Genomic DNA, 14,888 nt, shown 5'->3' on the forward strand with positions numbered 1-14,888 from the left:
TTAAAATAAGTGTATTTTATCTCGTATTGCCAATGGAAAAAGACTTACCATAGGATCATAGATCATTTTTGCAGTGCATAAATTGAAGGAGAAATATTTCAGGTGTTAGAAAACAATTGAAAAAGATAGGACATTTTAAAAAATAATTTCATCTATAAAGTACCTTTTATAAAAACATTGCAAAGAGGACATGGACTCGTACCTACAACCTGCTTATATGTTTGCCTAAACTGACACAGGGATGGTCTCTCAAGAATCTAAAAGGAATGCTGAAGGTTTCACCAGGGGATAATTTGTCCTGCAATTTGTTTTGTGAGTGGCACACCGTTACTGGCTTCTATCAAACAAATCCTCAGTCCTTCAAGCTACTTTACATGTGTGCTTCTTTCACTGCAGTTTGGAGAACTGCCTCTATCTGATTTATGGTTGTGGATGAAGCAAAATGCAGACCAACGTTTTTTGCTGCTCCTGTCCGAAAACTCCCTAAAGGAGACAAGTAGCTATAAACTATTTGTCCACATTAACCACATGTTAATTCCTCCAAAATCAAATTCTGATATTTTCAAGCTCCTTTTGCTGGATAACAGAACATTCCCAAATGTCCGACCAACCATCTGCAGACTCCATTACAGTCAGAATAATAAAGTATCACCACAAAACTATCTATATAAATTCATCACTTTTGAGCCAAATGGGTCTAGCAGACAAACAAGTAATGCAGGAGCAGTAAAGCACTGGTAAAACATCTTGCTTGTAGGATTCTGTTGACACAGGAGTGAAGAAGGGCAGGAAATGTAAACACGTTATTTCCTCTAAGGATGCACCGATTGCTCACCAAGGGACAGGTTTGAAAACAACTGTTTAACTGTTTAATTTCATTTCCCCCGATCTTTGAACATATGATGACAAAGTGCCTCCTTTGCATTTAAAGAGAAATTGTTAGAAACTTTTAGAAAAGGCAAACAGTTATTATTTTACCTGCAGTTGATATCTTCTGCATCTTAATCTTGTTTACATTAATTGGTGCTGCAGGTTGACACTATTAGCAAACCCAGTGGGTGTAAAGAAAAAAGCAGATTTTCCACCGAAACAACTTAAATATCCAAAATGTCAAAAACACTTTATGTAAGCACCTTTTTTTAACCTTTAAGTTTTTATTAGTCAAACTTTTCTGCTTAGAGTAACTACGGAAAGCTAAATGTTATTAAAAAAACAAAACTCCTCTCAGTCTTGTGTGGAGTGATGATCACAAACCAAGCAACCTATGACTAGATTTGTCGATTGCATCCCTAATTTCTTTAAGAGTATACGTAAAATCTAACTTATTGACAAAGATCACTTTGCAGCCTGAACAATACTCTTGTGGCTTTAACTCAATCAATGTGTCAATAATTTTTTCAATTAATCAATTAGTAATCCGATAGCCAAAGATTCCTTAAAAAATATTTTTTACGAAATTAAACCAGGTGAAACTAAAACTTCTCCACTTGCTCCACAGAGTTCTGGATGGAGCATATTGACACACGAAAACGTTCTTTTTATCTTAAGGTATAGTGGAGGACGAAAGTTGTAGGGAAGTCGTTGTTCCAACCGTTGCATTTCCAAATTCTCCCACGTGGTGCACGACTTTACACGAGTGAATAAAGTGAATGTGATTGGTCGATTATCAAGGGGGCGGGGTTGTTGTGGCGGAAGGTTCACAAGCAAGTTTGATTGTGGCTGGTTTGTCAGAAGCATCTTGCTAACCAGTTAGCAACTTAGTGCTAGTAGGTTCCCAATGGGAAATTCCATTGAGACCAAGTAGCACTAAATCGGTGACTTAGAAACGACACTGTCAAGGAACGCCATGGACAGCGGAAACATGCAAGAGGAGGAGAGTTTTGTGTCGGAGGTCGTTGATGAGTCTCCTCCGTTATACATTTTTTATTTAGGGGAGGAAAGCGGGACGAAGATGTTGTGGAAGAGGACGCCAGGGCGGCAGAAGCTTGGTTTGGTGTAGAAGGCTTACAGCCGTACATGTTTGAGCCCTTGCCTCGCAACGCTGCCAGTTCTGTTAGTTCTACGCTGCCGAAGACACAGACGTCCATCCCCGTGAACACTGGGACGGAACTCAATGGGAAAGGAAATTATTCTTATTTCAAGCGTTGCTTATATTAGTTGCGACATGAATCAAGATGCTATGACCGAAAACATTTGATTGACAGGTGACCGTTGATATATGATTGGCCGAATTTAAGGTGTTCAGCCTGACGTACAACTAACCGGCCTGCATAAAATAACAAAACAAAAACACAGATTTTAAGACAGGTTTTTTTTTTTTTAAACAGAAATTTTCTAACTTTTGGGACAATATCATCTGATAAAGAGTACATTTATATACATGTTTAAGCCAGAATTATTTGAAATTAAATATGACTTCCCTATGACTTTAAATGCAAAATGTTTATATATTTTTTCACGATTTTGATATAATTACTGCTCTAATTGGGTTGCTCTGCCAGTTAAAGGCATATTTTACAGTCTTTATACTCCAGTTAAGGACTAATCGATTACTAAATTAGTTGACAATTATGTCAATAATCAATTAGTCATGAATTATCTGACTGTTTCCGCCCTAGACCACATACATAACAAATGGCTTAAATGTTTCCCTGCATGAAAGGAATTGACACACAGCACTCGGGTAGAAAGTCTGGCGACAGGTTTGTTTTGTGAAGTTTGATAAAAATCAAGGAAAAACTCACTTCTTTAGGATCTCCATCTTCAGCCTGGTAGATGACTTTGTATTTCCGAACAGCTCCAGGAGCAGCGTCCCAGTACAGCACCATGGTGCTATGGGTAACATCACGTACTCTCAGTTCACCTGCTGGTGGCATGGGCACTGAACAAGAAACCAAAGGCAGGATGAGTTTCAACCCTATTTATACATAAAACTAGTGAAATCTGACAAAGTAACAAAATTATAATGCAAGAAAGCAGCATACAGGTGACACCCTGCTGGGTCAGTGGTTCGCTGGCTGCTTCTCCATAGAGGGCAAACAGAGAGAGCGTGTAGGCCGTGTTTGGAATGAGCCTCACCAGCTGGATGTCTGTTGTACCTGCTCCAGCTCTCAGCTACAAGGCAACCAAACCAAACAAATAACAAAGAGGTCAGAGAGGAAATGATTGCCTCTAAGAGATGCAGATGTGCATAAGGTCAGTGAGTAAAATCTTTAGCTTTGAGGACATCTGTTAGATCTGGTTTTAACCCACCGGGTTTGACACTTCATGAGCAAACCCTGACGTTCCCTTTGCAGAGTGAGCTCATAGTTAATCCACCCTTTATGAGACTTACAATGTCTAGCTTGTCAGCTAATCAATGAGAAATGACGGATTTGTACAAAGTGAATTAACTCAAGGAAACTGAATTTATGTCCAAAGAAAAGAAGTTTATCATATAAAACATGTGTTATTCAAATGAATATGTTTTGTTGCCATTTAAAATGCCTTGTTTGATGAAAATTGATTATAAATGCTTGTCCTCCCTTGTATGGACAGGCTTTTTTCTTAGTGTAAAATCAGCGTTACCTCCTGTTCAATGGTTGGCTGAGTGGCGTTGATGGCGCTATAGAGCAGCATGTACCCGGTGGCGCCCTGCACCTCCTCCCACCTGACCCGCATGGTAGTTGTCTGTTCATCGTAAATGGTCATACTGCGCACAGCACTCAGAGGCACTGTGTGAAAGACAAAGAAAGAGAAACACCTGAGCTGCTTTCTTTCAGCATCCACTCAGAATTAGAGGTAATTAGTTACTGGTTACATTTACTCAGTTACATTAAAAAAAATACGTATAGACAGTAGAAAGGTAATGAGTTTTATGTAGAAAAAATGGATTTGAAAAAGTATTTCTCTGTGAATTTACTATTTTGTGAAAAATAATTTTCTTTTATTTTTTATGCATCTTAGTCTTTGAAAAGCTGATCCAACATAGTGATGTTGGTCCAATTATTAATCAGTACTTAGAAGCTTTTTGCTAAATACTATTTACTCTTGATTTCTTGCTTGAATACTTTTTATTTTAATCTCAGTATAAAAATGTTCAAGAAGTGCTTTTAGATACTCTACTAATCTCTGCTCAGACTAGACTTAGGCATAGGATTGGATCTAATATGTCTGAGCCAAAAACCCTGCATGCACAAAACGTTTAATGTTTTTTAACATGTAAATATACTCTTAAATGTCTCTCATTCTACAAAGCAGCAGTAAAAGAGCAAATACCACCCCAGAATAAACAGGGGCAGAAAGTCTCTGGAAAGTGAAGGTAAGCCTGTAAATACTCTCATGTAAATCTTCTCTAAACTTCCATCTAATTAAGATTTATTACAGCTTTCGTTTTTTTATAGACCAAGATATAAATGCGAGCTTTGAACATTTTATTACTGGAGACCGCACAGTTCCTGAATGCATAAAATCAAAACTTTGAGCCAACTTGAGCTACACTGCTGTACTCTGAGCTTTATTTCTAAGCTTATCTTTCACAAATTCTGATCGATTGTAAAATTTTTTTCATTTTTACATAAATCTTTAGCCTTTTATCCACATTTATATTATTCAATGTCACTGGAGCTATTAGCGGGTGAATTTAGTATACAGAGAAGGAGACTTACAGGTGGTTTCTGTTCCTTTTAGTGGTTCGCTGATGTCTTCTCCCACAACCGAGTAGACGTTGACCAGGTACTTTGTTAGAGGGGTGAGTCCTTGGAGAACCACTGTGGTTGTACTACCATCAACAGACACCTAATAAAAAAGTGCAGGGTTAGACCTGTAAGAGTTCACTTTTTTTTGCACAATGACAGGAGTAGAGTTAATACTTTAAGTGCAGTTGCAGTCAGAACCCTGTGTTTATATACTGTACTGCAAAAACAATCTAGAAATAAGTCAACATTTCTTAAATCAAGTGTATTTCATCATAAATTAAATAGGTAAATAAAATAATTTGACAATGGAATGAGATTTTTTAGTCATAAAATAAGATAATTATATAGTATGTACTTGAAATAAGACAATGTAATTGTTTTTTTCTAATTTTTTATGTGAATTGTCTTCCTCCATTGGCAAAGTATCTCTTATTCAGTTTAAGAAAAAATGCACTTGTATTAAGAAAAAATTACTTATCTAGACTTCGATTTTTTCCAGTGTGTGTATAACAAAACAAAAAAATATAGTCTTGTGTGACATTGTTTCAAAAAACAATCTTCCTGTTTCTGGTTAGTAATAAATATCCAAATCCTCTCTGGTTAATAAATGCCAGATTACTAAAAGTAGATAACTTTGCTAAAAGTCAGAATTTGGTCTTGTTTCTTTTGCATTTGGTACATTGGAAAAACGAACTAGAAATAAGTAAACATTTCTTAAATTAAGTGTATTTACCCTTAATTTGAGTAGGTAATGAGATTGGAATCTTATGGAATGAGTATTTTTACTTTTAAAATAAGATAATCAGATAATATGCACTTAAAAAAGGACAATGCAATTGTGTTTTCTTATTTTAAGAGTAAATTGTCTTGTTCAATTGGCAAAATACCTCTTTTGCCTCCTCAATTCAAGAACAAATGTTCGTATTTTAAGAAAAAATTACTTATCTAAATTTCGATTTTGTTTCCAGTATAGAATTTCCTTTTAAACATTGGGACCAAATAGACCATCCTTCCACAAGCTACTCAGTATTACTTGCTGGAGTTTTAGCTCATTCCTACAGAAACAACTGTTTGTAGTTCATGTTGCTTAGAAACACATTCACATAGCATCTACACACAAATGCTGTGGGTGGCTTGGATCATTGCCTTAATAAATTATATCCTTTTCCATATTTCATATTTTAGAGAATAAAACGGTCTTGTGAATCAACACACTGCAAAAACGATAAGTCAAAATTTCTTAAATTAAGTGTATTTACGCTTAATTTGAGTAGGTAAAAAAGATGATTTGCCAATGGAATGAGTATTTTTACTCTTCAAGTAAGATCATTAGATAAAACACACTTGAAATAGGACAATGTAATTTTTTTGCTCTTGTTTTAAATGTAAATTGGCTTGTTCCATTGGCAAAGTGTCTCACTTACCTCCTCAATTCAAGAACTAATGCACATATTTTAAGATAAAATTACTCATTTAGATTTATATTTTTGCAGTGCATTACAGTGAAAACCAGAAAGCTCTCTTTGAAGTTGTCTCCATGAATCCATCCAAGCTTGGATTTCCCATTTCCGAATCCCTAAATATAACCAAAGACCCAACTTAAGGTCCAGCATCAAACAAAACCTTGAGAACTGAACGAAAGCAAACAACACCTGCATTGTAATTAGATTCAGTTGCCAATAACACATCCATGGTGGTGGCAAGCCTCTACTGGTCAATAAAGCTATCAGTCATGGAGTCATTATTTGCTTTCTAATCCTCTACACTCAGAGCTGTGTGTTTGTGTTTCCCTGCCTCATAGCAGACTGTAATGTAATTAGACACTGACACAGAGTCCAACACAAACAGGAGGCTGCTTGAGTGGAGCTTCCCACTAGTATCGGAAGCTGTTTGTCAGAACAGCTTTAAGCCAACATCCAGTCAGTACCCTGAAGCTCACTGCAGTTCAAGTAAGAACAGAATTATTGGCAGATATGAGAATTTCAGAAATGACAGGATATGAAATATGGTATACCTGTTGGCGGACTCCTGACACAGTCATGTATTCCACTCGGTATCTTTCCACTGGGCCTTGTGGAGCAGTCCAGCTGGCTCTGAAGGACTGGTGAGTTACCTCTGATGTCACCAGATCAGTTGGTGAATCTGGAGCTCCTCCTGTTTAGATAAAAAATGCTGCACTAGTAATCATAGAGCACCATAATGAATCTCAATTACAAGCATTCCTGTGTAGCCTTTGCTTTTAAAAATAATTTCTTGGAGTTAAAAAGGTTTACTTCTTTGGTTGCAAATCGCATCACAATTTTACAAACAGCAAAGGACTTGGTAGCTCAGATTTTCCATTTTTCCCTCTCATTTGATTAATGAGTAAAAACGTTCCTTTTCCAGAGCAGGAGGCAGGAAAATGTCCATACAGATAAAAAATATATAGAGATAGAAGTTATATCTGCAGTCATTTTAGAAGCTTGGTATCCAGTTTTTAGAAAAAAACAAGACATCTAACTAACATTGTCTAGGATGCAATACATCCCATTTTTATAGAACATTATTGTTTAGTTAAAAAGCAGATGGCTTAAAGCCATGATACTTATGTTGCTTCCTTTGTTTTACTAGGGGGAGTGGCAGCTAAGTGGTTAGGGCCTAGAGCTTGGAATCCTGAGGTTCTGAGTTTAAGCCCCACTCCCACAGACTGTCACTCAGGATTTCTAAGCAAGAGCCTTAACCCCACACTGCTCCACAGGTGCCGCACAATGGCAGCCCACTGCTCCCCAAGGGGATGGGTTAAATGCAGAGGTTAATTTCTCCAATTTGAGATCAATAAATTTAAATTATTGTTATCCTGAAAAAAAATATTCTTTCACATTCAAAAGTATTAACACCTTTTGAACCACAAACCAGTATATTTCACTTGGTTGGTTTTGATAGACTAACTGAAAGTAATGGATAATTGTAAAGTGGAAGGAAAACCAGCTTCTCAAATCCATCTGAAGAGTAAAAAGTGTGGGTTGCAGCATTATGCTCCGGGCCTGCCATATGCAGAGTAATACACGCATGGTGCTGAACTTTGATCAAAAGTCATACGTACCCCCCTTCACACTGTTACAGAGGTTATCACTAAGAGTATCCACAATGTCCAGAAGGAAGGAGAAATCCGCCACGTTGTACATGTGAATTTCATCTGGATCGGAAGCGATGGATCGCAACTCATTCTCATCTGCGTTCTTCACACCTAAAAATTATAAGTCAATGCTAATTAGTATGTGTTCCTCTCAGTTGTGTTTGTAAAGGCTGACGGAGATCAGGCTCACTTACCAATGGCATATAGTTCAATGCCCTGCTCACGCAGGCTCTGTGAGTGAACGATGACATCGTCCTGGGATTTTCCATCGGTAACCAACACACCAATCTTACGGGCACTAGGTCGCATCCCAACGCTTTCCTTAAAATTGTTCTGGAGGATATAGTTAAGAGCCATACCTGCAGACAAAATATGGCAATGCTTTGACCACAAATTGACACTGCTTTCGGTAAATCCCTTCACATTTGGTTGGATTGATGTATATCTTTAGAAGTGACAAGGCCTGAAGTACCGGTCATGGTGTTTCCTCCTTTGTAAGGAAGTTTATTCACAGCCTCCAGGAGCGAGTCCCGTGTCTGATAAGCATTCAGGTGCCATTCAGTCTTTGGGTCCCCACTATACTGTGCAAGACCTTAGGATATAACAAAAAAACCTGTGTTAGACTAATAGGTCTCATAACATGTTGAACTTGAAATAAAGTTTTTGAGCAACCCACCAATCTGAACCCGATCAGGACCAATGTCAAAGACTCCCACCATGCGAGCAATGAAGGCTCGAATGGTCTTGAAGTTAAGCCGTCCAATACTCCAGGAGCCGTCCACCAGCAGCACAATGTCAGCCTGTGCAGTGGTCTTACACATTTTGTCTGACGTTTTGTAAGAAAACAATGATAGAAAAATTAAAATAAGGTGCAATAAAGCAGTGAACCATAATAAAAATGATGTCTGTGATGGAATTTGATAATGAGAGAGGCAGTGGAGAAAATATAGGCCATAAAGAAGGAATGAAAGGATAAAAGAGGGGAAATTTAACCTAAGCATTTCAACAAATGAAAATGAAAACATCATTTAGAAAACATTCGGAGGGACTTTTTCATCGTTTTTTCCAGTAGTTTATGCCAGATGTTCCAGGTGGTATAATTATCATCATTCCAGCAGCATGTTGTTAGGGAAATATTTTTCACAGTTGTGCTTTTGGACATCCATGAGTAAGTCCCACAGGAAGATTATGTTGTTAATGGCCCCTGACATATCAAAGGCCTCCAAAGGACAGAGTAATGTGCTCCTCCAGAGAAGCACCGTAATATTTACATCCTGCTTTTAACACCTGTATGATGACAACAAAGGTATCTGATCGTCTGTGCCAAAAGAAGAATGCAGATGTGCTTCGGTAATAGTCAGATGTTGCACTAACTGCCACTTGCTGCAACTGAAAGCAGGTTACATATGCATTTGATTTACAGACTGGTTTTCAAAAAAACACAAGCATCTGCTACCTGTAAAGATGCAAAACAGGTTTGAAAACAGAATATTTCTGAAATTCTGACACGTTATAGAAAACAAGAAAATTATACAAATTTCTTATGCTATTGTGATCAAAACTGATACAACAAACAAACAGGGATAATTTTTTTTCCTTGCTAATATTATAGCTATTTCAATTTAGTTTTATTTAGCATATTTAACATATTTTATTTGTGCATATCCTCCTTTATAGAATAGTATATTACAGTCTCCTAATATGAGAATATCTAATGGAGTTAGACTACATAGATGAAGACAGTGGCCGTTTCTCAATATGTGTACTTGTGCGTTCTCATGTGCTTGTGTACTCGTGAAACGGCATCAGCCTCAGCCCTAGTTCTGTTCCAATTCACAAGAACACAAGACCGAGAACGGGCAAAGTCCCCGAATGTTGTTCTCGCCCTCTCTCTTTACCGATGCATCAAAGCAGACTTGTCAGTTCTCAAGATTTGTTGGCTGTCCCACCATGCACTGTGGCAGCAGCTTCGAGGGGTGCGCTCACAGAGCTCAGAGTATTAAGTTAAAAGTTCTCTTTTCTGTTGTCGTTGTTCAATAAAACTACTTTTAAGATCAATTGAGGTGAGAACATTATAGTTTTAAACTTCCCTATACTGCCCATTTAATGTTTTAGTCCATAATTTAAAAAAGGTTCCAGTGTTGAGAGGACCGCGGCAACCAGCGAACTTCTGAGGGTAACGGCAGCCAGGGCTAATTTTGCACCGTCTGCAGCAGCCCTCTCTCGGCATAGCTGTGTCTCAAGTACTGTAGGCTTGGATGGCGATTTTTTTTTTTATTTGGCAAAATGTTAATTTGATTTGTGTTTATCTGACTGTGTTCATTATTATTAATGAAAAAGATAACAATGTATTATTATCTAGAGACTATTAATATTAGATGGAATGGAGATGAGTCGAGCGTGTGGTGCCATCACAAGTACAATTCTGTTCCAATTGAGCCATATTTATGCTGCGTGCTCCCGTTCTCCCCGAGTCCACACTTTCCTGGGTTCTTCTCAAAAACATACTTGGCTAGAACACGAGTCCATACTCACATCTTTGTGAATTAACAAATGGCCAGTGTATATCCTTATGAAAATGTTCCTCTCTGCTCATAATTGTCAATGGATACACAAGCAGATTGTCGCCATGTTTAAACTATTTTGGGGTTGGACTATAACAAAAAAGATGAACCCCTAAGTATTTTACAAATACCGAAAACATTGGAACATACTTAATATTACGAAAGTTAAAGATAAGCTTCTGTCACATCTACATTCTGTTTGCCTCTGCAGTGAACTTTTTCTGAATCTGCATATCTCCTTAAAAGGAACAAGAAGTCCAACTGACCTTTAGAGTTCTCTTCAGCAAACCACAACATTTTTCTTCCTCTCACACTTACTGTGTGCCACTCTGACTCACTAAGCTGTAAAATCTTTTATGTCTTCAGCCAGGTTATATGTGCATGGCTCGTATTGCACAGCCTGTACTTGGGCTAGTAAGAACTAAAGGCACCAAAGTGATGTAAACAAAAGAAAAAGTCCAGACTAATGAGTCTGCCATTACATCTGTGTAGCATGAGGTATTAAGAATGGTATTAAGAGAACCTCTTTGTCTTTTACAGGACGTGTGTTTGCAGGGTGCGTATCTAAGAAAAACTTTATAGCGTCCAGTGTTTGACTCTTGCTGCAAAAAAACCAAACAGTGAAGAGAATACCTTATACGATGACAGACACAATCCCTTGCAAAGATTTCTAAGCAACTTGAACTGTTTCACGTTTTCTCATATCACAACCATAAATCTCTTTGTATTTCATTGGGGTTTGATGCGATCCATCTCCAAAAAAGTAGTCCATGATTGTAAAGTGGAATGAGAAAAAGGTGTGATGTATTTTTTCCAAAAGATTTAAGGAGTGGGATGAATTTGGCTATTTAGGGAGGCAAATGCATACAATGAAGTTTCTCTGCTATTACAGCTGCAAGTCTTTTAGAGTATTTATCACCTTTGCTTAACTAGATTTAGATTTTTCTCCATTAGTCTAAGGAATTTTGCTCTAAATTGAATCAACTGGATATACATTTTAAGTCTTCCAAAAAACTCTTAATTGGAGCCAGTTTTGAAATTTCAATCGGCTTTTCTAACATATAGAATTAATTTAAATCATTCCATTGGATTTGTGTTTAAGGTAATCCTTCTGAAACATGAACTTCAGCTCCAGCCTGAAAGCTTTTGCAGCCTTAGAGGCTTTTTTGCCAGATTTTTCTCTATCAATTTTTTCTGTAAACTCTTGTCATCCTCTCTGTCCTCCTTAAAAAAAATAAAATAAAATAAAAAACCTGTACGGCCATAATTTTACCTTTTTAGTGTCTAGGTTTTCTTTCTCAGGCCAGCTTTCCTCCAATTCCTCCCAATCAGAGCACATTTTCTACATGTTTGCAATGATTTGAGAGAAACTACAAATGAATCAGCATTTTGTATGGCAGTTTCACCTTTCCTAGATGTTTCTAATCTGAATGGTCAGTTTAAGAAGTTTGGCCGTTTCTTTTTTAGATTTAAAAATGTTCCATGCGGTTCATTAAGAGGTCATTAAAGCTTGGAAGATCATTTTTACTTTTTAATTGTCTACAACTTTACTCTTGACTTGTCTGTTGTTTGCCTTGGTCTTAATTACTAATTTATTGGTCTTACAGCAAAAGAGTAAATACCAAATACATTGGCTCCTTTAATCTTTTATTTATATTGATTTGGTTTTTTTTGTTTTGTTTTTTTTGTTTTCTGTGTCCTGTTTTGCAAACATAACTCTGGGAATTTAGGTCGCGGAAACAGATGGTAGCCCAACAAATTTGCTTTCACGAGTAGACCATTAGAGTTGCTGCCATATGGTCCAGCTTGGTAATTATATGTGAAGCTTAGATATAGTTTAGGGAATTAGATCATGGGAAACGAGTTAACAAAATGGAGAGGGGAATAAAAAATCAAGAGAAAAGAGAAAGAAAAAATGAGAAAAAACACAAAATATGCAGCATATCCTTGAAGTCGGCTTCTACACCTGCATCAAATGAGAGAAAAAGAAAACAGAGAACAAAAAAAGAACAAACAAAAACTAGATACAGGAAGAGCGAGTATCCCATAGAACCCTTATACCGGTATATATAAATCAAAACTCATGCTATTTACACAGTATTGTTTAAAGCTGTATATATCTGTAGCTGCAGCTTAGTATTTAGTATGAGTGTGTATTCGTGGACACCTGGAACTAAATGCCGGTGGAATTCATGCATGCATATTCATTTGCATAATAGGTTTACAAGGCTTCTTCAGAAGGAGAATATGCTCAATAGCAGGTGTGAGTGGCCCCAGACTCGCCCTGCAGAGCCAACATAGAGTCAACAAAGAGTCGACCAGAGCCCTAGTTATCTAAAGGATCCCCTGATTACAGGGACATAGAAAGGGTAGACATGATTTCTAAAAAACTTTAAAACCCTGTCTTCACTTTCTAAGGTACTTCACAATTATGCACTACTTGTTGTTGATCCATCACATGAAATAAAAAGCAAAACAAAAAAATCTAATGGTTGTGATAAGAAAAAAAAATGTAAAAGCAAGACAGGCAAAAAATATTTTACAAGGTGCCACTTACTAATTATACCCCTGGGCAAATTTCAATTGCTTATATTATAGTTTTAACATCCAATCTTTTGGATGACACAACAAAATAATTCAAATTATATCTTGTATTTTTAAATATTCTTAAGCAACTTTACTTGGTCCATCAAATGTTGGAGGATCAGGTGCATCAGAGTAAGTTGTGTTCTCTTCTCCAGCTAGTGGCATACTCTCTCCTCCATCAAACATACCAAACACACTCACTGTGTATTTAGTTCCAGCTCTGTGAACCAAAGCACAAAAAATCTAATTACAACATAAAGGAATATGGTGTAAAAATATGTATAGTATTTCAAATTAGTTGAAAATCTCCATATGGAGAAGTTAGATGCACACCTGAGCTCCTCCAGCACAACGGTATTGTCAAAGGGACCAACCAAAAGTTCTCTCAGGTCAATATCATCCTCCGCAGGATGAAACGTGACTTTGTAGCCCTTAACCTCACCGGGAGCCGGGTCCCAAGTCACTCTGAAACTTGTCTTTGTTGGCTCAGAAGTCTGGAGATTCCTTGGACCTTTGTAAGGTGACACTAGATAGAGGAGGAGAAATTAATGGGTGCAAACATGTAGATCAACTCAATAAAATAAAGCAAAAAATTGTAACATACATGTTCTTCCTTCTCCTTCCCTTGTCTTTCCTTCTCCAAAACTATAGATTGGGACAACTGTGAGGTCATAGGTTGTTTGAGGGGTAAGGCGTCTCAGAACAGTGGAGGTGGTGCCCCCAGGGACTTTGGCTGCTAGCTGGCGCCCACCTTGCTGTGGTCTGTAGGTAATGCGGTAGTTGACCACATTTCCGGGTGCGGGCTGCCATGTCACTTTCATGGTCTTTTCTGTCTCGTCCGAAACAGTAAGTGTTTTGCCAGCGGCTGAGACTGCAAGTAAGGAAATAAAGCATTGATGAAAGGGCAAAAATGATACATGGTGAATTATTAGTCTTAGGAAAAAGTAATTTGGAGTTTTTTCCATAGAGCACTAAGGGCAAAACGTGAACTTAAAACCATCTTGTTCACAAGATACATTTGGAAATAAAGCAGCATGGCTTTCCTGTTGTGAACCAACTATGCATAACTGAATAACATAAAGTCAATTTTCACATGTGTCCAAATATATACAGACTGAGATCTTTCAGACTATGACTATTATTAGACTATTATTTCAACTAAGTATACTTTTTTTTCATACATTAAACAAAGCCACATTTTAATGACCAGGTTTAAGTGATAGCTTTGTAAGCAGGCTTGGATTTTGTGTTTGAAGTTCATATTTTTCCAGTGTGAAAAAAACTAGTTTAAATGGTCAGAGGTTTGAAAACAAGCTGAGGAAAATATTCAGAATGTTTTATTTCAGTGGGAGGATTTTTATTAATGGAAAAAAAGCTGCAAATCCAAGTTTGCCATGTGTTGCTCAGCCCGAAGAGACCTAAGATTTATGTAAAGGCTCGAGAAAATAAATCAGCAGATGGAGGTGCAAATTCAAGAAATTGACTGTTCAGGTCAACAGTGCTGCCTCACCGTTGCTTTTGGCGAATACCGCCTTTAAAGATGATCAGTAAAAAAGAAACACACACATTCCATTTTACTAACTGGTGGAAAAATTCCTCCCAACTGGAACAAGTTTCCATCTACTGTGCTTTTCCCATTCAAGCATGATTATAGTCTAACAAGAATAAAAGGAAAGTGTCCTTTGGTTCTGAATGTCTCACGAAACCTGTGCCCAGGTGTCCTAGACTTTAAATCAACTCTACATTTAAACATAAAAATGCATGCAGTTTTTACAAGCACCTCATGAAGTTATAACATTGAATTACATAAACAAAAAATGTTTATTTTTCAACAGGAAACCCCAAAAAAACTAGAAAGCCTAACATGAGATGTGAAGGTTTACAGACTTGGTAGGAAGGAGACATCTAAAGAGAAAAGCTAAGATCAACCATGACAAGAAAAACTTA

At 37.3% G+C, this 14,888-nt stretch overlaps 1 protein-coding gene across 3 annotated transcripts in view; it reads right to left on the bottom strand.

Annotated features, from left to right (window-relative positions):
• col12a1 (collagen, type XII, alpha 1) overlaps nucleotides 1-14,888 on the bottom strand; it is a 77,065-nt gene that overhangs the window by 41,589 nt on the left and 20,588 nt on the right. For all 3 annotated transcript variants that reach the window (XM_015396524.1, XM_015396540.1, XM_015396533.1), the window contains exons 15-26: nucleotides 13,546-13,812; nucleotides 13,275-13,467; nucleotides 13,037-13,161; nucleotides 8,468-8,617; nucleotides 8,264-8,383; nucleotides 7,986-8,150; nucleotides 7,759-7,902; nucleotides 6,691-6,830; nucleotides 4,647-4,776; nucleotides 3,568-3,713; nucleotides 2,985-3,114; nucleotides 2,745-2,881 (exon numbers count right to left, since the gene is read on the bottom strand). In XM_015396524.1, coding sequence (XP_015252010.1) covers nucleotides 2,745-2,881; nucleotides 2,985-3,114; nucleotides 3,568-3,713; nucleotides 4,647-4,776; nucleotides 6,691-6,830; nucleotides 7,759-7,902; nucleotides 7,986-8,150; nucleotides 8,264-8,383; nucleotides 8,468-8,617; nucleotides 13,037-13,161; nucleotides 13,275-13,467; nucleotides 13,546-13,812 — 1,847 coding nt within the window. The remainder of the gene's footprint in view (nucleotides 1-2,744; nucleotides 2,882-2,984; nucleotides 3,115-3,567; nucleotides 3,714-4,646; nucleotides 4,777-6,690; nucleotides 6,831-7,758; nucleotides 7,903-7,985; nucleotides 8,151-8,263; nucleotides 8,384-8,467; nucleotides 8,618-13,036; nucleotides 13,162-13,274; nucleotides 13,468-13,545; nucleotides 13,813-14,888) is intronic.

Source organism: Cyprinodon variegatus, unplaced genomic scaffold, assembly GCF_000732505.1.
Source record: "Cyprinodon variegatus isolate N-32 unplaced genomic scaffold, C_variegatus-1.0 Scaffold27, whole genome shotgun sequence".
Lineage (NCBI taxonomy): Eukaryota > Metazoa > Chordata > Actinopteri > Cyprinodontiformes > Cyprinodontidae > Cyprinodon > Cyprinodon variegatus.